Here is a 25,283-nt window from a genome sequence, read left to right as displayed (position 1 = left end):
GTGCAGAAATAGACCTTCTGATAAACAGGGCAGCATTCGTTCAAGTAACTTTAAAAAATACAGTATTAGGTATAACATACAAAGAGTGCAAGGTAAAGGAGAAAGTAATCACCCAATCACTGAGATGAGAGACTAACATAAATACTGTTAACTTGTTGGCATATTTTCTCATTCATTCTCTCTCTCCCTCCCTGCCCCCCATATGCACACACACACACACACACGCACAAGCACATATATATAAGCTCCATAATATATATACCTAATACCATATAATTTTAGTCTATATTTTCTAGCAACATTAGCATTTTCCCACTTAGTTACCCTTTCTTCCTAAATATAATATTTAATGGATACACAAATTCTATTACATTATGTGCCATAATTTATGGAATGATTCTCCTATTGTCAGACATATAAGTTACTAACAGTGTTTTGTTGTTATAAATGACAGTGATGAAGGTCTTTGTGCAGATATGTGACATTTCTGGTGATAGATTCCCAGGGGTGGAATTACTGGATCAAAGATAATGTTTTTAAGGCTTTTGATGAAAATGACAAATTGCTTTCCAGAAATTTTGTTACAAGTTACGCTCTGGTAAGCAGTCCCAGAGAGTGCCCACCTCATTCCAGTCTCCTTACACTGACTATTTTCATTTAAAAAAACATTATTAAATTGCAAGGTGAAAGGTGGCCAATTTCTGTTCATTTTGATTTGCATTTCTTGATCGCAGTCATGGTAAGCTTGTTTGGATTATTGACCTTCATCATTTCTCCTTTGTGGATGATCTGTTCCATTCTCTTTGCCATTTTTCTTTTGAAACTGTAGTTTCTCTGTGGTCTATTTACATGAATTCCTTATATCACATTTGTTGCAAATATTTTCACTGTGGTTTGCCTTTAAACTTTATGACCTTTTTCTTTTGTTCAGAGATTGTAAATTTTTGCACAGTCTATAAATCTTTCTGTTCTTGTTCTTTTGTGACTTTTTCCCTGCTTTGCTTTCCAGTGCAGAGTCCCTATGCACACAGAAATTTTATTCTTTTTCTTCCTGTGGGGGGCAGGGCCTTTGGAGCTAATAGGCTCGGGCTAAGGGATGACTCTGCCTTTCCAAGCTCTGGCAGGTTGTCTGGTCCCATGGGGCCTTGGTTTCCTCATCTGCAAACCAGGGCTAAGAATACCCATGTAGCAGTGTCGTTGGATGGATTGAATGAAAGTGTATATCCATACTTGGCACAGTATTTGGCAAAAGCAGATAGAGAGATTATAGGTTTTTGGGGTGTTTTTTGTTGCTGTTGCTGTTTTACATTGAATAATCTTTCTGGAATTAATGAATGGTGTAAAACAAAGATTTATGTGTATTTTTCTCAAGGAACTATCTTTCTCAAAACCTCTTACTGAATAATTTATTCCTCTCCACTTGTTATTCCTCTCTTACCATGTATTAAGTCTTATATACCTCTTTTTTGCCTGTTTACCCTGGTCCATGTATGTCTGCTTTTCTTACACCAATTTCATACTGAATGCATTACCACAATTTTATAAACTATTTTATTTTAGGATTTGCATATCTAGTCTTTTTAAGTATTCTTCCAGGTGAAACAGATAATAACTTTGTCAAGTTGGAAAAAATACTATTGGGAGGACTTTGTTTGGAGTTGCATGAAATCCATAATACAACTTGTGAAAAATGGACCTTTTAGTATTATTCAGTCTTAACAATAAATATAGCTATCTCTATTATTTTTTTATTTTTTATTTTTGCGGTACGCGGGCCTCTCACTGTCATGGCCTCTCCCGTGTGGAGCACAGGCTCCAGACACGCAGGCTCAGTGGCCATGTCTCATGGTCCCAGCCGCTCTGCGGCATGTGGGATCTTCCTGGACCGGGGCACGAAGCTGTGTCCCCTACATCGGCAGGCGGACTCTCAACCGCTGCGCCACCAGGGAAGCCCTATTATTTTAAATTTAGTAATTTTCTTCATAGATCCTACATATTTCTTGTTATGATTACTTCTGATTATTTCATTATTTTGTTACTGTTGTGAATACCTTTTCTTCTACAGTTACCCTTCTGGGGTAACTGATAACATACAAAGAAGTTGTAGATTTTATAAATTCACCGTTTATTCTATATGTTTACTCCTCATTATTTAAAATTGTTTTCATTTGCTTCTCTTGGATTTTCTTGCTAAACAATCAGATCATATACAAATTATAATCATTTTGTGGTCTACTTTCCAAATACTTATAACTCTTATTCAGATTTCATAACTTATTACTTTGGCCAATATTTCTAAAATATTACAATGAAGGATATTGGGAAAAGAAAATGTCTACCTCAGCCAGAAGTAATGTGAGAATCAAACTTGATGCTGCCTGGGAAGGACTTAATACAGCATTTGGCACGTAGTTAGCAATGGATAAAAGTTAGTTGTTCTTTTCATGTCAAAGAAGGAGCTGTCTTTTCCTAGTTTTATGAAGAGTTTTGAAGAACTGAATATTAAATTTTATCAAATGCCTCTTTAATGTCTATTGAGATGATTAAGCTATTTCTCTTATTTCATTAACTGGTAAATAGCTTGATTTTATAGATTTCCTAGTATGAACCATTTTTTGCAAGATTAAAATGAACTGTTCTTGATTATGATGACTTTATTTTACTCTGAATTTTAGCATATGTGTTCATAAGTGAGATTGATTTATGTGATTTTGATCATGTTATGGTTTAAGAGTCATGTGTGTTTTGTAAAATATCCTGGAGACATTTATGAAGCATCATCATTATCTGATTTTTTTAAATATAAAAAAAAATTGGCAAAGGTGCTTTTCCTCAGAGCCATTTATAGAGATAATTCTTTAATATTTACTTCAGTTTCTTCTTTGGTATTGATTTATTCTTGTTTTCTATCTCCTCTCATGTTACTTAAAAAATTTTTTTTTATTTTATTGAAGTATAGTTGATTCATATACACATTCTTTTTCATATTCTTTTCTATTATGGTTTCTCACAGAATATTGTATATAGTTCCCTGTGCTCTACAGTTGGACCTTGTTGTTTTCAGGTTACTTTTAATAAGTTATATATATTTTTCAGTAAACAGTTCATTAGTTGAGATTTTTCAAAGTTTCTGGCATATAGTTATTCACACTTTTCTATAATTTTAAGGTTTCTCTTTTATTGCTGTTGCTACCTTCCTTTACTCATTACTGGTCTTGCTTACTAGTTGTGTTGGCCAGGATCCCAGCAGGAAATAGATGGCATAATCGAAAGGGGTGCTAGACGTAGGGATGGTGAAGCAGCCTGGGACCGGCAACCACGGGAAGCTATTTCCACTCCTGGCCCTGAATAGGCAGGGCTGTCTGATTTGAGCCAAGCTATTTCCACTCCTGGCCCTGAATAGGCAGGGCTGTCTGATTTGAGCCGTGGCCCCCCCGTGGAGGAACTCAGCCACTGCTGATCTGCAGCAGGTGGGGTGGGGTCTGGGGAACAGATAACCACTATCTCACCATCCTCTCACTTTGTCAGTGCCTCCCATTAGCTAAACCTTCGTGAAGCGGCACACACAGGTCAGCCTGCTGGACCCAGGGCAGGTGGAGAAGGATAGAGAGTGGGTCTACTGGGGGTTGGAGGGGAGGGTGAAGGAACAATGTCCAGCTCACTTGCACTGTTTTCTTTTTGCTCTTCTGTTTGTCAGAGGGTTATTCATTTAATTTTCTGCATTTCAGGTCATATGCTCTTAGATTTATTTATCTGTTCTGCTTTTCTTTTTATATTGGAAAACTACCTGTGCGTTCAGGAACCCCTACTGTATATATGCTTGAGGACAGAGCTATGTCTTCTATAGTTCTCATCCTCCCTCTCCTGCTGCACCGATTTTCTCAGATTTATCTTCTTCCTTGTTGAAGTTCTCCAGAACATGAAGCTGCTATGTACTGCCTCACTTGTGGTGTTTAATGCTGACTGTAGGACTCGAGGTTTTCCACTTCTGATCAGTTTTTCTTATCTCATGTTACTCAGTTTTCACAACTGATTTTTCCAGTTTCAGAGATACAATTGTCTTTTAAGTCTTACTGAGTTCGCAAGTCAGATTTCTCCAGAATGTGTTATTTTCCTTTTTTCTTTTTGCAGCGATTCTATGTAACAAGGAGGTATCACCTTTGAGTTCTTAGAAAAATGATACCCTTCCTTTTGAGTGGTGATGTTTTTGATAAGTCTGGTGATTTTTCTTTTCCAACAAAGAATTGTCAGGAAAAATTTGATCAGTTTTTTTTTTTTTTTTTTTTTTAGAGATTGGAGTGGGTTTCTGCCCGAATCTTCTTCCCAAAGATAAAAGGATCAGCAGGGATGGGGATGGGAGCCCCCTGATCCAAGATCCACCTGATGGGATTGAGTGATGGGGGTGTGGTGTGTTGCACGGATAGGTGGGTTTCCTACCAGGGGTCTCATGAGAAGAACCCTCTGGACCCCGAGGCTGCTGGGGCAGGCCGGTCCCCAATGACACTCTAGATGTCTCACCCCCACCTCTCACCTGGCCATCTGGACTGCCTCCTCTTGCTTCTGACCTGATGGCCTCTTTTTCTCACTCTTTGGCTGGGATTCTTTGAGGTTTGGGTGGTGAACTGTGAACACCCTTGGTTCCTAGGGCATACACACGTTTTCTCTTATTTCTACATGGGGTCCAAGTGGCTTTTTTTTTTTAACATCTTTATTGGAGTATAATTGCTTTACAATGGTGTGTTAGTTTCTGCTTTATAACAAAGTGAATCAGCTATACATATACATATATCCCCATATCTCCTCCCTCTTGCGTTTCCCTCCCACCCTCCCTATCCCAACCCTCTAGGTGGTCACAAAGCACCGAGCTGATCTCCCTGTGCTATGCAGCTGCTTCCCACTAGCTATCTATTTCACATTTGGTAGTGTATATATGTCCATGCCACTCTCTCACTTCGTCCCAGCTTACCCTTCCCCCTCCCCATGTCCTCAAGTCCATCCTCCACGTCTGCATCTTTATTCCTGTCCTGCCCCTAGGTTGTTCAGAACCATTTTTTTTTTTAGATTCCATATATATGTGTTAGCATACGATATTTTTTTTCTCTTTCTGACTTACTTCACTCTGTACGACAGACTCTAGGTCCATCCACCTCACTACAAATAACTCAATTTCGTTTCTTTTTATGGCTGAATAATATTCCATTGTACATATGTGCCACATATTCTTTATCCATTCATCTGTCAGTAGACACTTAGGTTGCTTCCATGTCCTGGCTATTGTAAATAGACCTTCAATGAACATTGTGGTACATGACTCTTTTTCAATTACGGTTTTCTCAGGGTATATACCCAGTAGTGGGGTTGCTGGGTCATGTGGTAGTTCTATTTTTAGTTTTTTAAGGTACCTCCATACTGTTCTCCATAATGGCTGTATCAATTTACATTCCCACCAACAGTGCAAGAGGGTTCCCTTTTCTCCACACCCTCTCCAGCATTTATTGTTCGTAGATTTTTTGATGATGGCCATTCTGACTGGTGTGAGGTGATACCTCATTGTAGTTTTGATTTGCATTTCTCTAATGATTAGTGATGTTGAGCATCCTTTCATGTGTTTGTTGGCAATCTGTATATCTTCTTTGAAGAAATGTCTATTTAGGTCTTCTGCCCATTTTTGGATCGGGTTGTTTGTTTTTTTGTTATTGAGCTGCATGAGCTGCTTGTAAATTTTGGAGATTAATCCTTTGTCAGTTGCTTCATTTGCAAATATTTTCTCCCATTCTGAGGGTTGTCTTTTCATCTTGTTTATGGTTTCCTTTGCTGTGCAAAAGCTTTGAAGTTTCATTAGGTCCTATTTGTTTATTTTTATTTTTATTTCCATTTCTCTAGGAGGTGGATCAAAAAGGATCTTGCTGTGATTTATGTCATAGAGTGTTCTGCCTATGTTTTCCTCTAAGAGTTTTATAGTGTTTGGCCTTACATTTAGGTCTTTAATCCATTTTGAGCTTATTTTTGTGTGTGGTGTTAGGAAGTGTTCTAATTTCATTCTTTTATATGTAGCTGTCCAGTTTTCCCAGCACCACCTATTGAAGAGGCTGTCTTTTCTCCATTGTATATTCTTTCCTCCTTTATCAAAGATAAGGTGACCATATGTGCATGGGTTTATCTCTGGGCTTTCTGTCCTGTTCCATTGATCTATATTTCTGTTTTTGTGCCAGTACCATACTGTCTTGACTACTGTAGCTTTGTAGTATAGTGGCTATTCGGGGTCTTTTGTGTTTCCATACAAATTGTGGAATTTTTTATTCTAGTTCTGTGAAAAATGCCACTGGTAGTTTGATAGGGATTGTATTGAATCTGTAGATTGCTTTGGGTAGTATAGTCATTTTCACAATGTTGATTCTTCCAGTCCAAGAACACAGTATTTCTCTCCATCTGTTTGTATCATCTTTAATTTCTTTCATCAGTGTCTTATAGTTTTCTGCATACAGGTCTTTTGTCTCCTTAGGTAGGTTTATTCCTAGGTATTTTATTCTTTTTGTTGCAATGGCAAATGGGAGTGTTTCCTTAATTTCTCTTTCAGATTTTTCATCATCAGTGTATAGGAATGCAAGAGATTGTGTACACTAATTTTGTATCCTGCTACTCTACCAAATTCATTGATTAGCTCTAGTAGTTTTCTGGTAGCATCTTTAGGATGCTCTATGTATAGCATCATGTCATCTGCAAACAGTGACAGTTTTACTTCTTCTTTTCCAATTTGGATTCCTTTCATTTCCTTTTCTTCTCTGATTGCTGTCACTAAAACTTCCAAAACTATGTTGAATAATAGTGGTGAGAGTGGGCAACCTTGTCTTGTTCCTGATCTTAGAGAAAATGGTTTCAGTTTTTCACCATTGAGAATGATGTTGGCTGTGGGTTTGTCATATATGCCCTTTATTATGTTGAGTTAGGTTCCCTCTATGCCTACTTTCTTGAGAGTCTTTATCATAAATGGGTGTTGAATTTTGTCAAGAGCTTTTTCTGCATCTATTGAGATGATCATATGGCTTTTTATACTTCAGTTTGTTAATATGGTGTACCACACTGATTGATTTGCGAATATTGAAGAATCCTTGCATTCCTGGGATAAACCTCACTTGATCATGGTGTATCATCCTTTTAACGTGCTGTTGGATTCTGTTTGCTAGTATTTTGTTGAGGATTTTTACATCTATGTTCATCAGTGATATTGGCCTGTAGTTTTCTTTTTTTGTGACATCTTTGTCTGGTTTTGGTATCAGGGTGATGGTGTGCTCATAGAATGAGTTTGGGAGTGTTCCTTCCTCCACAATTTTTTGGAAGAGTTGGAGAAGAATGGGTTTTAGCTCTTCTCTAAATGTTTGATAGAATTCTCCTGTGGAGCCATCTGGTCCTTTTGTTTGTTGGAAGATTTTTAATCACTGTTTCAATTTCATTACTTGTGATTGGTCTGTTCATATTTTCTGCTTCTTCCTGGTTCAGTCTTGGAAGGTTATACCTTTCTAAGAATTTGTCCGTTTCTTCCAGGTTGTCCAGTTTATTGGCATAGTGTTGCTTGTAGTAATGTCTCATGATCCTTTGTATTTCTGCAGTGTCAGTTGTTACTTCTTTTTCATCTCTAATTCTGTTGATTTGAGTCTTCTCCCTTTTTTTCTTGATGAGCCTGGCTAAAGGTTTATCAATTTTGTTTATCTTCTTAAAGAACCAGCTTTTAGTTTTATTTGTCTTTGTTATTGTTTCCTTCATTTCTTTTTTATTTATTTCTGATCTGATCTTTATGGTTTCTTTCCTTTTGCTACTTCGGGGTTTTTTTGTTCTTCTTTCTCTAATTGCTTTAGGTGTAAGTTTAGGTTGTTTATTTGAGATTTTTCTTGTTTCTTGAGGTAGGATTGTATTGCTATAAACTTCCCTCTTAGAACTGCTTTTGCTGCATCCCATGGGTTTTGCGTCATTGTGTTTTCATTGTCATTTGTTACTAGGTATTTTTTGTTTTCCTCTTTGATTTCTTCAGTGATCTCTTGATTATTTAGTAGCATATTGTTTAGCCTCCATGTGTTTGTATTTTTTACAGTTTTTTTCTGTAACTGATATCTAGTCTCATAGCATTGTGGTTGGAAAATATACTTGATATGATGTCAATTTTCTGAAATTTACCAAGGCTTGATTTGTGACCCAAGATATGATCTATCCTGGAGAATGCTCCATGCACACTTGAGAAGAAAGTGTATTCTGTTGTTTTTGGATAGAATGTCCTATAAATATCAATTGTCCATCTTATTTAATGTGTCATTTAAAGCTTGTGTTTCCTTATTTATTTTCATTTTGGATGATCTGTCCATTGGTGAAAGTGGGGTGTCAAAGTCCCCCACTATTACTGTGTTACTGTCAATTTCCCCTTTTACGGCTGTTAGCATTTGCCTTATGTATTGAGGTGCTCCTATGTTGGGTGCATAAATATTTACAATTGTTATATCTTCTTCTTGGGTTGATCCCTTGATCATTATGTAGTGTCCTTCTTTGTCTCTTGTAATAGTCTTTATTTTAAAGTCTATTTTGTCTGATATGAGAATTGCTACTCCAGCTTTCTTTTGATTTCCATTTGCATGGAATATCTCTTTCCATCCCCTCACTTTCAGTCTGTATGTGTCCCTAGGTCTGAAGTGGGTCTCTTGTAGACAGCATATGTATACGGCTCTTGTTTTTTTATCCATTCAGCCAGTCTATGTCTTTTGGTTGGAGCATTTAATTCATTTGCATGTAAGGTAATTATTGATTTGTATGTTCCTGTTACCATTTTCTTAATCGTTTGGGTTTGTTTTTGTAGGTCTTTTCCTTCTCTTGTTTTTCCTGTCTAGAGAAATTACTTTAGCATTTGTTGTAAAGCTGGTTTGGTGGTGCTGAATTCTCTTAACTTTTGCTTGTCTGTAAAGGTTTTAATTTCTCTGTTGAATCTGAATGAGATCCTTGCTGGGTAGAGTAATCTTGGTTGTAGGTTTTTCCCTTTCCTCACTTTAAATATGTCCTGCCACTCCCTTCTGGCTTGCAGAGTTTCTGCTGAAAGATCAGCTGTTAACCTTATGGGGATTCCCTTGTATGTTATTTGTTGCTTTTCCCTTGCTGCTTTTAATATTTTTTCTTTGTATTTAATTTTTGATAGTTTGATTAATATATGTCTTGGCATGTTTCTCTTTGGGTTTATCCTGTATGGGACTCTCTGCCCTTCCTGGACTTGGGTGGCTATTTCCTTTCCCATGTTTGGGAAGTTTTCAACTATAGTCTCTTCACATATTTTCTCAGACCCTTTCTTTTTCTCTTCTTCTTCTGGGACCTCTATTATTCGAATGTTGGTGCATTTAATGTTGTCCCAGATGTCTCTGAGACTGTCCTCAATTCTTTTCATTCTTTTTTCTTTATTCTGCTCCTTGGCAGTTATTCCCACCATTTTATCTTCCAGGTCACTTATCCCTTCTTTGCCTCAGTTAGTCTGCTATTGATTCCTTCTAGAGTATTTTTAATTTCAGTTATTGTGTTGTTCATCACTGTTTTCTTTAGTTCTTCTGGATCCTTGTTAAATGTTTCTTGTATTTTCTCCATTCTGTTTCCAAGATTTTGGATTATCTTTACTATCATTACTCTGAATTCTTTTTCAGGTAGGTTACCTATCTTGTCCTCATTTATTTGGTCTTGTAGGTTTTTACCTTTCTCCTTCATCTGTAACATATTTTTTTGTTGTTTCTTTTTTTTTTTTTTTTTTGATGGGTGGGGCCGTATTCCTCTCTTACTGGTTGTTTGGCCTGAGGCATCCAGCACTGGAGTTTGCAGGCAGTTGGATAAAGCCGTGTCTTGGTGCTGACATTAGGACCTCCGGGAAGCCTCCCTCTGATTAATATTCTCTGGGGTCTGAGGTTCTCTGTTAGTCCAGCGGTTTGGACTCGGAGTTCCCACCACGCGAGCTCAGGCCCGACCTCCAGTCTGGGAACCAAGATCCCTCAAGCTGCTTGGCACAGCAAAACAAAAAAAACCCCCAAACAAACAAACAAACAAGCAAAAGGAGCAGTACAATATCAAAAAATAAAATTAGAAAGATAAAAAATATATTAGGAAAAATAAAAATATAATTGAAACAACTGGTCACTGGGGGTTCCTCCTGTCCCCTTAGGTGTCCGTGGTCCCCCACCGGTGCCTGGTAGGTGCCCTAGTTGTGCGGAGACATGAATTCCGCATCCTCCTAGTCTGCCACCTTGACTCCCCAAGTGGCTTTTTTGAATGCAGAGTTTCCAACCCTTGTTCTCCCATCCCATCTTGTCCAGATGTCTGCAACACTCAAGCAAGAAAAAAAGAGAAAACACATACAAACAATTAGAAATTAGAACTGAAGTATAATGAGTTACAAAGGAGTTTAAAAAAACAATTATAGAACATGCTAAGCCGATCAGCAGAGTGAGACAGACACTAATGAGGCTCTCGAATTTCAGAGTTTGATTCCTCTCTCTCTCTTTCTCTCCCCATGGGGCTCACCATAGTAAAGGATGCTTCTGGGCATGCTTGTCGGTGCTTATTTGGCTAGGAAGAGCCACAGAGAAGTAGTAGTTTTATCTGAGAGAATAAATAAAATGCCATGAAGTAGTTTCCTCCTATTTCCATTTGCTTATCCTTTTACATTTGAGCAAAGCTTCCCAAACCATTATCTGAAAGTGCCCTTCCCGGGGGAAGCATCTTCCTGCTTAGAACAGTGTAGGCACCTGTAGTCACCCAACAGCTGTTGGGAGTCACATGGGAAATTTGCTGTAAGCACCACTGCATTTGAGAGTGGAGTAATCTCATATGCACCAGGGACACGGGAGACTGGGATGGCCCAGCACCATCCCAACCTGGGTGTCCAGCGGGAACATTGCTGACACACTCGCCCTGAAATGTGACCCAATCACTAGAAGGAGTAGCAGCTGAGGACTGTTGTTAGCACCCTAAATTTTTACTAAATCACCATAAAGAGGTGGGAAAGGCCTGGATGGAACCCATTGCCCCCAATGAGCACATTGTCTGGATTATATTCCAGTTCAGTAGTTGTCAAAGATGATTTCGTTGTGGAATCTTCACTTTAAACATTTTACATGTAAGATTTTGTGGGTGTATGTGTGTGTGTGCGTGTGTGTGCATATGTCTATGTTATGTATCTGTATATGTGTATGCACATGTATGTATATGTATATGCTTATGCGTGTAGGACCAGGGTGAGGTGCAGCTGCTGGTGAGTGCAGGAGGCCAAGGGGCGCCCCCCTCCACCTCCCTGCAGAGTCCCTAACACCCCATGGCACGCTCTCCCAGGGGTTGTGTGTGGCAGGGGTGGTGGTGGTGGTGATACTCTGTGCTTTCCCTTAAAGATCTACTGATTTGGCCCCAGGGATGATGTGTGGGCCCCATGCATTGGAGATGCTGAGATATTACTATCTAAGGGGAAAGTATCCTCTTTTCCCATTGTACTAACTTTTGAATTCTCATCTGTTTGAGTAGTATGGAGCTGTTTCTTTGTTTCAGTGTTGCTAGAACATCTCTGAAAAAGCCATAAAGGCTTGTCTGCCACACTTGATTAACTAAAGGGTCTTCCTGTTCTGTACGCTGTCTCTGTGCCTTTCCTGGTGACTCTGTGTTCTTTCTTTCTGCTTACAAGCTGATGTTTGGGGCCTGTTCAATCTCTTCCACAAAGAAGAACCTAGGGGTAAGACAGGAATAAAGACACAGACCTACTAGAGAATGGACTTGAGGATATGGGGAGGGGGAAGGGTAAGCTGTGACAAAGTGAGAGAGTGGCATGGACATATATACACTACCAAACGTAAAATAGATAGCTAGTGGGAAGCAGCCGCATAGCACAGGGAGATCAGCTCAGTGCTTTGTGACCACCTAGAGGGGTAGGATAGGGAGGGTGGGAGGGAGATGCAAGAGGGAGGAGATATGGGGACATATGTATATGTATAGCTGATTCACTTTGTTATAAAGCAGAAACTAACACACCATTGTAAAGTAATTATACTCCAATAAAGATGTTTAAAAAAAAATTAGCTGCCCTCACCCAAATAGGAGACCGTTCTCGCCCTGGCCTTATTTGCATATCTACAGGAGGAAGTGTCACGAGAACAAGCAGTGAAAGATAAGAGCCGAGCAAACTTCCAGCTGTCCTCCGGTGTGTGCCTGGCAGGCTCTGCAAAGGGGGTTGAGGCTGCAGGGGATGGGGATGGGGGAGTTAGGCTGGGGTCTGGGATGGTTCCCTGCTTCCTGGGACATCTGCAGGAGGTGAGGTGGTACTAGACTACGGATTCATCCTGGCCATCTCTGAGATAAACCAATTGTGGTGTCAGTTCAGGCTCTGAAGACAGGAAAGGGAGTGGAAAGATGGGAATTAAAGGGGTCAGAGGAAGAGAGGAAATTTTCCTATGAGAAATGAAGAGACATGTGGAAGTGAAATTACCCAAAACATTCTCCAAAACTTTCTTTTAACATTCATTGTTTCAAAAGGCTTTAAAAATTGGAAAATTAACTACATAAAATTGTAAAACTTCTACACAGCTAAAAAGAAAATAAATCAATAAACACTGTTAAAAATAAATAAGTCCAAAATATATTGTAGTATATTTCAAAGTCTTTTGAATAAATAAGCAAAAGATGATTTAAAAAATGTGAGACAAAGACATGAAAAGGAATTCATGGGAAAAGAAACACAAATAGTGAAACATATGAGAACACTTTCAACCTTTCTCATAAAGAAAGGCAAATTAAAGCAAGCCATCATTTTTCTTTCACCTCTCAGATTTGCAAAAGATTCAAACGTCTGATAACAGCCAGTTGGCAGGGTGTGGGGAAATAGGCTCTTTCATATCCGGTTAGCAGGAGACACAATGTGAGAACTTCACTGGAAGGCAATTGTTCATCTCTATCAAAATATAAAGTGCCTGCGTCCTTCAGCCCAGCTGTTCTCCTTCTAGTGATTTATCCACAATCTCTAACAAATGTCAGCACGTGTAGCGTTCAGTGTGTTTCAGGCACTCTTCTAAATGCTTAATCTACACAACAGGTAGATGTTGTGTTATCATTCTCCCCTTTTTACTGGTGGGGAAACTAAAACTCTGGATTCACTAGTGTACACAAGAGGTGGGAACAGAGATGTTCACTGCAGCATTATTTATAATAGTAAAAAGCCCAAAATAACTACCTGTCCATCATTGTGGTCTAAAATGAACAATGGCATGGCCACATGGTAGAACATGACTTAGGCAGATCGCTAATTTTTTTTGGTGAAAAAGCAAATTTCAGAGCAACGTATACAGTATGATGTTATTTGCATTTAAAAGATATGCATATATAAGTTTGTGTGTATGTTTAAACATTTTGGAATGATTTACAAGAAGGAGTAGGAACTCTAAGGAACTCACAGGAGCCGGGGAAGGAGACATTTATTTTTCGTTTTATATCTTTCCGGGTGGTCTTAAATTTTTTAAACTAGCGTATAATTTTAAAATCTAGTTAAACAATAACATAAATGTTTAGGGCCGGGCACATAGGAGGGGTTAAATGAATGAAACTTTTGTACTGAATCATCTCCTTGATCACAGAAACAACATGAGCATCTGTGAGCTGGAGTGTGGCCCCTGCCTGGGGGTCCAGCAGGGGTGGGCAAGTTTTCAAGGTCTGTGAGAATCCCAAGTGGGGGAAATGGGGGCAGGGAGGTTATGGTGGTTGAGAGAACAGACCAGCCATTTCAACTGAGAGTGTAAGACCCAAGTAGCGTTCTCCCAAACTCCTTATGCCTGTGGGCTCAGCAGCCGAGCCAGTGGACCTGCGTGGCCATCTGCTGCCACCAGGCTGTCTGTGGGCTGGGTCCCCCACCTGGACCACCCACCAATGGGCCCCTTTCCCAAGGTGGTCAGACTTGACAACTCCCACTTCCTCTCAAAGCTTTTAGGAGAATAAAGAGTAGCTCTTCTTCCTTCTCACATTGGAGACCTCTGGACCAGAGGAAGGTTGAGCTTCTGGAAAGAAAAGAGAATCCGAAATTCCTTGCACTTCCGCGTTAGAAGCAACCCTAAGGCTCACCCACCTGCTGCTGGGAAAATCTGGGTCTCTGAAGGGATGGTGGCTGGCCTTTGGGAGAATGAACCCATGGGGCAAAGTCTCCAGGAGAGGCAGCCACAGGGGGTAGGGGAGCTCCGTCCAAAGCTGACTGAGCTTTGCCCTGCCAGTGCCGCCGCTCTGTGACAGTGCCCACCACCCATTCGGCATGTTCCCACCATGCTCAGCCCCACTGGAGTCTCATTTCTTCTAGAAGCACCCCTTTCTGGCTCCATTCATTTGGCCAACATGACAGCCCAGAGGTTTAGGAAGCCCTTTCAGATGGCGGACTCCTCTAAATCAGACCACACAGCTGTCAAGCGCCAAAGTAAATCACGTCCCAAATATCCCACCCGCCTTTTCCTGAGGCTCCTTGAGTGCTGGGTGGGTGGGGAGTGGACAAGCAACCCTGACTTTGCCCAGGATTGCTTGATGTCCAGAAAAAGGAATGCATAGGTTCTAATTCAGCATTTGGTCTTTTTCAGGTACCGGAATTGCGTTTACACTTACAGAATTCTGCCCAATGAAGATGATAAATTCACTGTTCAGGTAAGTCTTTTATAAACCTCGAAATCTGACCCTGACTGGAACCTATATTGGCAGAGAAAGAGTGAAAAAGAGGAAGAAGGGAAGAAAGCAGGTGCCCCAAGCCACCTAGACATGGGGGCTTGTCTTTCTCCTAGAAGAACCTGGGTGGCATTGCTTAACGGGTAGACTGTGACCCTGCAAAGGGACCTGCCCCGGGACATGATGGAGCAGACACGGGAGACGTGATCTGTGTTCATGGGTGTGAAGGGGAAATAACAGAAAGAAGGATACTCAGAGACCAAGGACAAGTGACTGTGGCTTGTTGGTTGTTTTCTTCAGTGCATTCAAGTGCATGACAGTAAGTGGGCCAGGAAAGAGAGAAGGGAGGGAACTTGCTGGAGAACGATCCTATGAGGGGCTAGAAGACTGCCCTGAGGATTAGCATGAGATAATATCTTTCAGTTTGTAGAGATCTGTTCCATCAGAGGCTGATGCTCATGGCATCTGATTTCACCATCTAAAGTCCAAACGTGTAAAACTTGCATTAAAGGTTAAAGAGAGAATTCCCTGGCAGCCCAGTGGTTAGGACTCGGCGCTTTCACTGCCGTGGCCCCGGGGTTCGATCCCTGGTCAGGGAACTAAGATCCCGCAAGCAGTGTAACGTGGCCAAAAAAGAAAGAAAATAAAAAGGTTAAAGAAAGCCATACTAGGTGCGCCAAGCCTGGGAAGACCACCTTCCATACAGTTTGCGTGACAAACACCACGGGTGTTGTGTGACCACAATGCATGACAGCCGAGTGATGTGGAGGCCAGGGGAGCTGTTTGTAATCTGGCTGCACCAAGAGAGCAGGGGGTGGGCAGGAAAAAGGGGGTGATGCTCTCGGTGTCCACGGTGGGAGCCGAAGAGTCACACTCAGCTCTTGAGCCCTTCGTGAGAGGCACCCACAGGCGAGTGCCCCACCCACGTGCCAAGCAGAGCAGCCAGGATAGAGAAGGGTTGGGACACCATGTCATGGAGAGGCAGCGACAGAGTCTGCAGGGTTTAGTTGAAAAGAAAGTAGAAGTGGAAGGGGCGAGGTGGCGTGTAATCACTGATTCCGGAGGTGAAGGGAACAATACATTTTGTGCAGAACTCGGATGCAGCGGTACAGACGGAGCTGGAATCAAGGGCAGGACAACAGGCAGGTCCCTGGGGCACAAGTCACTGGAAATGTGTCAAGAGAGAATTGTGTTGAGTAGAAAGTTTCTGGGAGACTGTTTACGGGGATCAAAGAAATCACTTCAATGAGCCACTTGGGACAGAGACAGAGACCTCAGGGCCATGCGTGAGCCAATCAAAGTGATCACCACGCTGCCTTCTCGGAGGCTGGGGCTCTGCTGCAGGGCTTCCCTGGGGATGCAAGTTTGGGCTCAAGCAGAATTGCTTCATGTCCTAGAGGTCAGGCTGAGGGCTGCTTCTGGCTTCTTCGTCCTTCCTGTACATACATGCATCTGCATTGGTTCTAAAGAACATCCATTTGAATGTTTTTGGATAGTCTAGGAGGCCCCCATGTCTCAGCCTCGGCACCAGGGACAAATGTTGGTACCTTAATATTGGACGGTTCTTTCAAGACTTGGCAACCACTCGTCAATGGGATGGCTGCCTCTCCTATGGGCTCCTCACCTGTCAGGGATGAGGCCGCCTGAAGGGAGGCCTGCCTGGGGCAGGCAGTGGGGCTCAGTGGCCTCGAATTTTTTCCAAGTCTAGGACTGCATGAACTTTCCCACAAAGGTTGGCATCCTTGATAGGTGGTTTGCTGAAAGGAGTCTAAACTCTCTTAAGTTAAAAGTTAGTTGGTGCTTTTGATCTTTTTTCCCCTTGTGGTTTTCTTCTATTCCTTCAAAGGGAAGAAGACTTTAAGTATGACTAGGCCTTAAGTTGGAAAAGACATGACTTTGTGGCTTCTATAGAGTTTGTACTCATGGCTTGTATACGTCTAGACTGCGTCTAGGTTTATTCCCTCTGGCCTTTACCTCTTGCTGCTGTGGCATCGCATGTTCCTGGGAACGGCTGCCAGTCCTACAGCAGCTGGGGCCTCATCAGGCTTTGGGGGTTGAAAAGAACAGAGACTTGCTTTGGCTAACTTATGCAAGGGGGGTGGGCGGCCCTGGTGGAGACGCTCGGTGCAAGGAGGGAGAAGGCTGGGGCCTGGGACCAGAAGGGCTGGCACCCTACAGCCCAGGTGCTACCTGCCACGACTCAGCCCTTCTCAGTGGGTCTGCCCTTCCCCGCCAACAGGCTCACTCCTGAGTTGCCAGTCCCAAGAGGGAATACGGTCAGCTCGGCCCCATCAACAGCTTCCTCTTCAGGGGCCCTTTCAGGTCTGTGTATGAATCAGCTGCCTTGGAGCAGGGGCCCGCCCACGGCTCGTAGAAGGGGGTAGAGTTGTGGGGACAGAACATGGTTACCTGAAGCCCACGCTCAGCCAGGGTGATGGGCAGGCAGGTTTCACAGAAGAGCTGGCACCCTGCTGGATGGGTCTGCCCCCGACCCCGGCACTGGGCCTGGAACCTCCTCGGTGGCCAACACCCGGTAACCAGGGGACAGGGAGCTGGGGGACCTGGGCAATTTTCACTCCTAAGGATACGCCTTCCTATAAAAATACAACACCTCACGAGGTGATCAGAGTAGCTGTGAACCAAGGAGCAGGTTAAAGCACGCGCACCATCAGGCCGAGTCTCGGGGTTGTCGAGCTTCAGCAGTTACCGTTCGGGGTTTATTTTAAATCCAGTTCCTCTTTTCATGTTGAGGCAAAACCTCATACTCTTTTCTGAGCTTAGCCACAGTTTCTAAATAACTCACTCCTTACACCTGAATCTGTTTGGTGCTGCCAGAATAGGAGGCTCCCCGAATAAGAATCTGGCCTGAAACGTTGCCAAGTGAAGCAGCAAAAGCTTTCATCTTATTCTAATTACCTTAGCTCTTCTCACTGGGGCCTCTGGCTTTTTGACAAAACCAAAGAGCCACTTGGTCTTCGTTCCTTGCAGAGCGACCTCATGAAGTCGGCCGCGGGGTGTGGCCCGTGACAGTCCATGTGGCTCAGGAAGGGGAGCGATCCTGACGCCCGGTGACTTCGTTCTCACTCCGCCTTTCTCAGACTTACAAAAAATCAGAGATGAGAGGGAAGCGTGTAAGCTGTAACTTCATTCAACCTCCGTGCTTTAAGCGTGGACGTGGCTGAGCCCCTCAGAAGCGAGGCCTCAGGCCCAGTCTCCAGACCTGCCCAGCTAAGCCGTCTTTCTTGGACCCCAGAAAGTGTGTCCAAACCCAGCTGGGTGTTGACTCCCTTAGAGAAGGACAGACTCTGCCCCAGGAGGACAGGGAGACAGGGAGAGGTAGCCTCTCAAAGAGAGAGCCCTCTTTTCCTGCCACCGTTGTAAATGTTGATAACATTTGACTACACGTAACATTTGGCCTTTGGGCTAAATCAGTGAGGCACCTGGAACTCAAGCAGACCACCCTGTTCCCAGCTGGTTCAAGTCAAGATTGTGCCAGCCATACGGGCAACAGTGTGACTCGCCCAAGGCGGGCGAGAGTGTGACTCCACTGGAAAGTGGGAATCACACAGGTGCCTCCCAGGGTGCGTGTAAAATACCCAGCCCCGGGGAGTGGCCGGCGTCGGGGAGCTGCCGGCATGGCCGTTACCGTCTTTATTTGCTGTGAGAGGGAACAGACCTCCAACAGGACGATGGCATCTGTGAACCAGCATAAGTCAGTTCTACCTCGTGCTCCGGTGAGGGAGGAGGGAAGAATGGCGGGAAATGGGATGGACAGAGAAGCAGAAAGACAATGAAGAGAGAGGAAGGAAGGAAGGACCGAATGAAAGAGGGGAAAGGAGAGAAGGAAAGCGAAAGCTAAGAAGGAGGAAGAAAAAGTGAAGGAAGAACGAGGGACGGGTAGAGGTGAGTGGGGTGGGCAGTTCTGACAGAAGAAAAGATGGAAACAGGCGTGGGGCACAGAGGCAGCGGAGAAGGGGAGGGGAAGGGACACAGGCGGTGTTCTAGAAGGTTCTAGGCAGTGACTAGGGGTGGCAGGGAGGGGTTTAGTGGCAATCAGGCTCCCTCAGCTCTGCTTCTTGGGCTGTGGATTTCCACAGTTTCCTCGGCAGCCCGTGGATTTGTTAAGTAGTTGTTCAGCAGCCAGCCTTGACCCTGAGAATCTTCCAGACTGGAGGCTGAGCTGCTGGTGCTGGGGGTGGGCAGGGCTCTGAGCGCTGCCCTGTGAGACCAGAGGAAGGCGGGTGCGCCCAGGCCCTCAGCCTTGAGTTTCCCGCACCGAGAGTGTGGGTTTCTCATAAGGCCCAGACTCCCTCCCCGCCATGGACAGGGAAGTGGCCCTCCCTGGAATGAACTGTGAGGCTCCCACTGCCTTTTGCAATGACCCTCCTCCCTGGGACATCAAGGCCAAGTTCAAAGCAGGACGTGCAGTCCTGATGGGCCAGCGTGAGCAGAACTGAGGGGAGGGCCGAGGGCTATCACGTAAACGGCCCGACGCCACAGTCCAAGTGGATGGGGCCCTTCGGCTCCATTCCTACGACCCTTCAACCCTTGCTGTTTTTCTCACATCCTTCCTCCCAAGAAGAATAAAGCAGAAAATAAAACTGCCCCTGGCTCCCCATCACAGCGATATATTCACTGCAAACTCCCTGTCTTTTCTCAGCATTGAGATTCTACGCAGGATATTGACTGTTGAAATCAAGACCAGAACACACACAGGTTTTAAGGCAGGTTTAGGTGAAGAGGGAATTGGAAACCATGAGCCTCATAGACTCTCGGTCTCCTTTCCCCATTTAGAAGAAAACCCCGGCGCTTTGAGCTGTTCGGGTGAGAGACTCATGACTCAGTTCCTGCTCCCCGATGGTGGCTGTCACGTTGCTCTGGGCAGTGTGGCTTTTGGAGAGAGAAAACAAAACAACTTTCTCAAAGCCGTTCCGTCACAAGTGTCCAGGAGGGTTGACGGTTGAGCCATTGTTATGAAGCTCAGGAAGAGGGTGGCAGCTGTTATTGTTCTGAGTGGTCACCAAGTGAAGTAAAGATTCCGTCTGAGCCGCCGGGCGAAGGATGTGGCTCGAGAACACACTTCCTGACATTGCACAAGAGGGAGCAGAAGGGGCACAGGCGACAGAAGCCATGCACGGCCGGGGCCACCTCGCAGGACTCTGCGGCCATGCTTGAGGGCAGGGGGCCCAGCGGGCTCCACGGCGGCCAAGCGGTCCCTTTAGGCCATCGCTGCCACATTCTAGAAGCGTGCATTTTAATGTAATTTCATCTCATTTCATGTTAGTTTAACCTGCTGTAGAACAAGGACAGGTCTGTTTTCCAAGCTTCTGAATATCTCAAAACATTTTCCAGTTGCCTTCAGATGGAAAAGGAAATTTGATGGAGGTGAAATTCTTGGGGACCGAATTTCCCCTCAAAATTCTATAGAGGTGGTGTTCTACTGCCTTCAGAAATTTATGAGTTACAAATAGCCCCAGATACAAAATCCAAGGTCAAGCTGGTACCAGTCCCATTATAGGGAACCAGGTTTTTTTCTTTTTTTGCATTGAAGCTGGTGGGGATTCTTTACCACCCTTGTCATTTTCCTTTCATCAATAGTTCTGGGAATGTGTTCAACCTTTTCGCTTTGCAAACCTGGGTCTTTCTTTGGCTCAGAAGACTTTTCTCCTGTTTGGTCTTTGAGTAAGTTTTGTGGGGTTTTTTGTTTTGTTTTGTTTTAATTAATTAATTTATTTGGCTGTGCCGGGTCTTAGCTGTGGCATGCGAGATCTTTAGTTGTGGTATGCGGGACATAGTTCCCTGACAAGGGATTGAACCTGGGCCCCCTGCATTGGGAGCACAGAGTCTTAACCACTGGACCACCAGGGAAGTCCCTTGAGCAAGTTTTTATTCCAGCTCTTCTGGTTTCTATTTGCCCTCTCTACCTCCACATGACTGTCTTTACTCTTTCCCCCTCCCCGCTGGCCACCTTGTCCTTGCTTCTCATGCTCCAAGACTTCTAGTCCACCTTGCTGCAGGACATGGGACCATTTCCTCTTTGTTGCCCAAAGCAGAGCCCACATGGGGACCAACACTAGCTGTGGTTGGTGGGTTTAGGTACAGGGATAATGTAATATAACGTAATTGATAGGAGTAGAATGCACTAGTAACCAATGAGATGTGAAGGGAAGTGTTCCACGGGGCTTCTGGTAAAGGTTTCTTTTGTCTTAGAAGGAGACACAAGGATGAAATGGTCCCTTTTCTACCTTTGGAAGCTGTCGTAGGATGTGATAGCTGGGGCTGCTGCTGCCATTGTGCAACCAAGAGGGGAGGTAGCTGGAAAGTGAGGCCAATATGCAGAGGACAGAGCAGAAAGATGAAATGAAGCTGGGTCCTCAATGATGCCATTGAATTAACCAAGCAGAATTAACCAGGCTGGTCATTGTCTGGCCTCTAGACTTCCTGTTTGTGAGACAATTAACTCCTTTTTGTTCAAGTAGTTGAATTGGGGTTCTCTGTTACCTGCAGCAAAAAGTACCTTAATATGCAAACACTTGGCCTATCTTAGGGGAATTTCAAAAGAGAAAAAGAAAAATTTTAACTGAACATCAAGTTTCACTGCACCAGAAGCTCATAATCCATGGTCTGACACTCATATTCCCGACTCTCCCCTCTCTTCAGCCGTGGCCTGTGCCGTGTTGCCAGGACCACTCCAATCCCTCTCAGACACTTGCAATGACTTGTCTCCATGTCCCACATCCTAGGGGTCGATATCCCTTTCTCCAGCTCTAACCAGAAAAAGCATAAAAACCAATCAATATTTTAGCAACTACTTGCTTCTTGCAGAATGATTTAGCGTCTTCTCTCAACTTCGCTCTCAAGATCAGGTTCTGGGTCTAACCTTAATACATTAAGAGGCTACTTAAAGCTACCCAACAGGGGCTTCCCTGGTGGCGCAGTGGTTGGGAGTCCGCCTGCCGATGCAGGGGACACAGGTTCGTGCCCCGGTCCGGGAAGATCCCACATGCTGTGGAGCGGCTGGGCCCGTAAGCCATGGCCGCTGAACCTGCGCATCCGGAGCCTGTGCTCCACAACGGGAGAGGCCACAACAGTGAGAGGCCCGCATACCGCAAAAAAAAAAAAAAAAGCTACCCAACAGAAGAGAGTCTTTCCTCTAAGAAAATAATCCCAGGAATAAAGATGCAGACGTAGAGAATGGACTTGAGGACACGGGGAGGGGGAAGGGTAAGCTGGGATGAAGTGAGAGAGAGGCATGGACTTATATACACTACCAAATGTAAGATAGATAGCTAGTGGGAAGCAGCATAGCACAGGGAGATCAGCTCGGTGCTTTGTGTCCACCTAGAGGGGTGGGATAGGGAGGGTGGGAGGGAGATGCAAGAGGGAGGAGATATGGGGATATATGTATATGTATAGCTGATTCACTTTGTTATAAAGCAGAAACTAACACACCATTGTAACGCAATTATACTCCAATAAAGATGTTTAATAAAAGAGAAGAAAAGAAAATAAAAATCCCTAATTACTCCATAAAAATATCTACCTGCTTCCTGCTGCCCACCTACGGCTCCCAAACCCTTTATCTTCCTTTATCTTCTTCACAGCACTTGTAAGTACCTGACTTTATATACTTATTGATTGATTTTTGTATCGCCAGTCTTAGAACTGTTCCTGGCATATAGTGGGCACTCAGTAGATATTTACTGAATGAATTAATTCTGTTGCCACCGTTAAGGATGTAGAACGGGGCTTCCCTGGTGGCGCAGTGGTTGAGAGTCCACCTGCCGAAGCAGGGGACACAGGTTCATGCCCCGGTCTGGGAAGATCCCACATGCCGCGGAGCAGCTGGGCCCGTGAGCCATGGCTGCTGAGCCTGCACGTCCAGAGCCTGTGCTCCGCAATGGGAGAAGCCACAACAGTGAGAGGCCCACGTACCACAAAAAAAATAAATAAAAAAAGAATGTAGAACGACTATGTCTTTCACTTAAAATTAGGACTTGATTTGCCCTTGCTGCTGTGATCATTCTTAACTGGGTCCACACTATCCACCATATCTACTGACTTGGCACTTGTTTTTCATTCCTTGTCAATTGCCTCTGCATCCTGGGCAGGTTCTCTGTTCCACAGTCTTCGTTTTGCTGTCACTCCCTCCAATGTGGATTTTAATGTCACCACGGAGTTTTCCATGTTGGTTCAAGCCTGCATTATTGGCTGAGCTCCCTCTTTAACTGGTGCTGTTGTCTGTTCATCTTTCCCATTTTCTTCTTGTGGGTTTTCACTTCTGGGTCAGAAAGGCCTTGCCTTTTCACATCCATGTGATGATATCAGATGCTTCCCAGGATGTTTTACTAGTTCCTGCAGCAGAGGATCGAGAGAAGCCTTCCTCTGGGTCTTATTCTCTCCAGCCCCCTTCTCCTCATCTGAAATATGGGGATAATGACATTACTTATGTAGGGAGATTTCCAGGACCAGAGATGGTTTATGTGAAGCACGCAGTGCCAGACACGTGCGTAGCCCAATGAGTGATGGTTTTACGATAACTAGGAAGTGGGGATAGAGGCACGGAGGCCAGTCAGCTAAGCAACACCCAGGCAAAGCTACGCAGGCAGAAGCCCAGGCCTGCGGACTGAGGACGCCAGGCTTGGGAGGGAGAAAGTGCTGAGACTTGGGGACACAAAAGATTCAGGAGTCCTGAGACTGGTGCATGATAGTCCAGGAGGACTTGGAAAGAAGAATGAGTGGCCAGGAATCCTGACGGGCCCCAGATCACGACCCAGGAGTGGGGAGGGGACGGAGGTGCCAAGCTCGGGCCCCTCTCTCCTCTTTGTATGAGGACCCACTTGAGTCCTATGTCTGCTCTTTGGGCCAGTTGAGGAACTGGGGAAGACAGATGCAGGTGCTCAGGGCAGGGGCTGGTCCCTGGGGTCTCTCTGGGCAGCAGTGAGAGAGAACTTGAGGATACCAGAGGGGCCAGGGAAGGTCCTATAATGACCCTCCCAGGGGCTTACCTTATCTCTTTTCACCATTGTCCCCATTTATTGAGCCCTTCTTAGGAGCCAGGCACTTAATATACATTCTTTAATCCTGGGAGGGAGGTATTCTTAACACTACTCTCATTTTAAACACAAGGAAACTAAGGCTCAGGTGGGATAACACTGTTTGCTCGGTCCATACAACTGGTCAGTGACAGAACAGGGATATCACGTGACCCGCCATGCTGTGGCTTAAGGGCAAGGCCACCCTCCCCTCCTTGGCTTGGCTGTTAGTCATGTCATGGAGGAGTCCAATGGGGCGTCCTGGCTGGAAGGTAAGTGCCAGATTAAATCTGATGCTGCCGTCATGTTCGGCTACTGGCCTTTGCTTTCCCAACCACTGACAGTTGGCCCCAGCTGTGGAACCAGCTGTGAGTTGTATAGCATTTGAGCCATTAACCTTCTTGAATGAGGCTCAAGATGACCCTCCTGTGAAGTTCAGTCCAGGCGGTGTTACAGCGGTACCTTCTGTCCATGTTCCAGAATGACTTAGCTGAGACGCCCCACATCCATTTATTCATCCTCACTCATTCAGCACATATTAGTTGGGCACAATCCCTGCCCTTACGGGACATTCAGTTTAGAGACCGATGGCGAGCAATTAGCAAGATGATCCCCTGAACCCCAGATCTAGAGCTTGAAGTAGAGGTGTTTTAGGAATCTTCTACAGCAAAAAGAGTTCCCCTTCAAGAGGAGGAAATGAATGTCACAGCCAAACTCTCCAAAAAATCATCACCCTCTGTTCTATGCTCCCAAGCACTTCCCCTCTTCCTACTACCAAGCCCTTGCCATGTGGGGTGGTGCTCAGCCCTGTCTGTCTACCCCAGTGAACTGTGGGTGCCTCGGGAACAAGATGAGGGTCTCATTTGCCTCTGTGTCTGCCCTAGAGCCCAGCCCAGGGCAGCCTTCATGACCACTCATTAACTGAAAGGCCCAACTGGACTTGGCTTGAAAGTGGTTCTCCAATTTACCTCTCAGTACTCAAGGGACCTTTTTTTTTTTTTTTTTTTTTTTTTTTTTGCGGTACGCGGGCTTCTCACTGTTGTGGCCTCTCCCGTTGCGGAGCACAGGCTCCGGATGCACAGGCTCAGCGGCCATGGCGCACGGACCCAGCCGCTCCGCGGCATGTGGGATCTTCCCAGACCGGGGCACGAACCCGCGTCCCCTGCATCGGCAGGCGGACTCTCAACCACTGCGCCACCAGGGAAGCCCTCAAGAGACCTTTTGAGGTTAACCTTAACACCCCATGTTTTTAGCAGAGATGTACCCCATTTTGAGCAGCCCCAAGATAGAGCAATCCAAATTTCTCCACCCAACCCCGATATTGAATTAATTAGTAGGTCATCAGTTAGTCATTTTTTACAAAGAGATTTGCCATAAGAGGTTTAAGTAGGGAGTTCCCAAAACCCCTTCACTTCAGCTGCTTGTGACTGTCCAAGTCCAAAAACTCCAGGAGGCTGACAGCCATCAGAGTGTCTGCCTGTCTCTCCACCGTATTTATGCTCCCTCATGACTTGGGGGAAAATTTCTAAAGTCTTGAAGAAATGTGTTTTCCAAAATCCAATG

The 25,283-nt window shown here is 44.4% G+C and overlaps 1 protein-coding gene across 1 annotated transcript in view; it reads left to right on the top strand.

Annotated features, from left to right (window-relative positions):
* The window catches only part of INPP5D (inositol polyphosphate-5-phosphatase D), a 134,537-nt gene that overhangs the window by 6,996 nt on the left and 102,258 nt on the right, over positions 1-25,283 (top strand). Inside the window, exon 2 of the mRNA XM_082630665.1 lies at positions 14,604-14,667. Within this exon, the coding sequence (XP_082486791.1) occupies positions 14,604-14,667 (64 nt within the window). The remainder of the gene's footprint in view (positions 1-14,603; positions 14,668-25,283) is intronic.

Source organism: Mesoplodon mirus (assembly GCF_964341445.2).
Source record: "Mesoplodon mirus genome assembly, chromosome: 8".
Lineage (NCBI taxonomy): Eukaryota > Metazoa > Chordata > Mammalia > Artiodactyla > Ziphiidae > Mesoplodon > Mesoplodon mirus.
The sequence above is the reverse complement of the archived record's forward strand: the minus strand, read 5'-3'. Positions and strand labels throughout refer to the sequence as shown.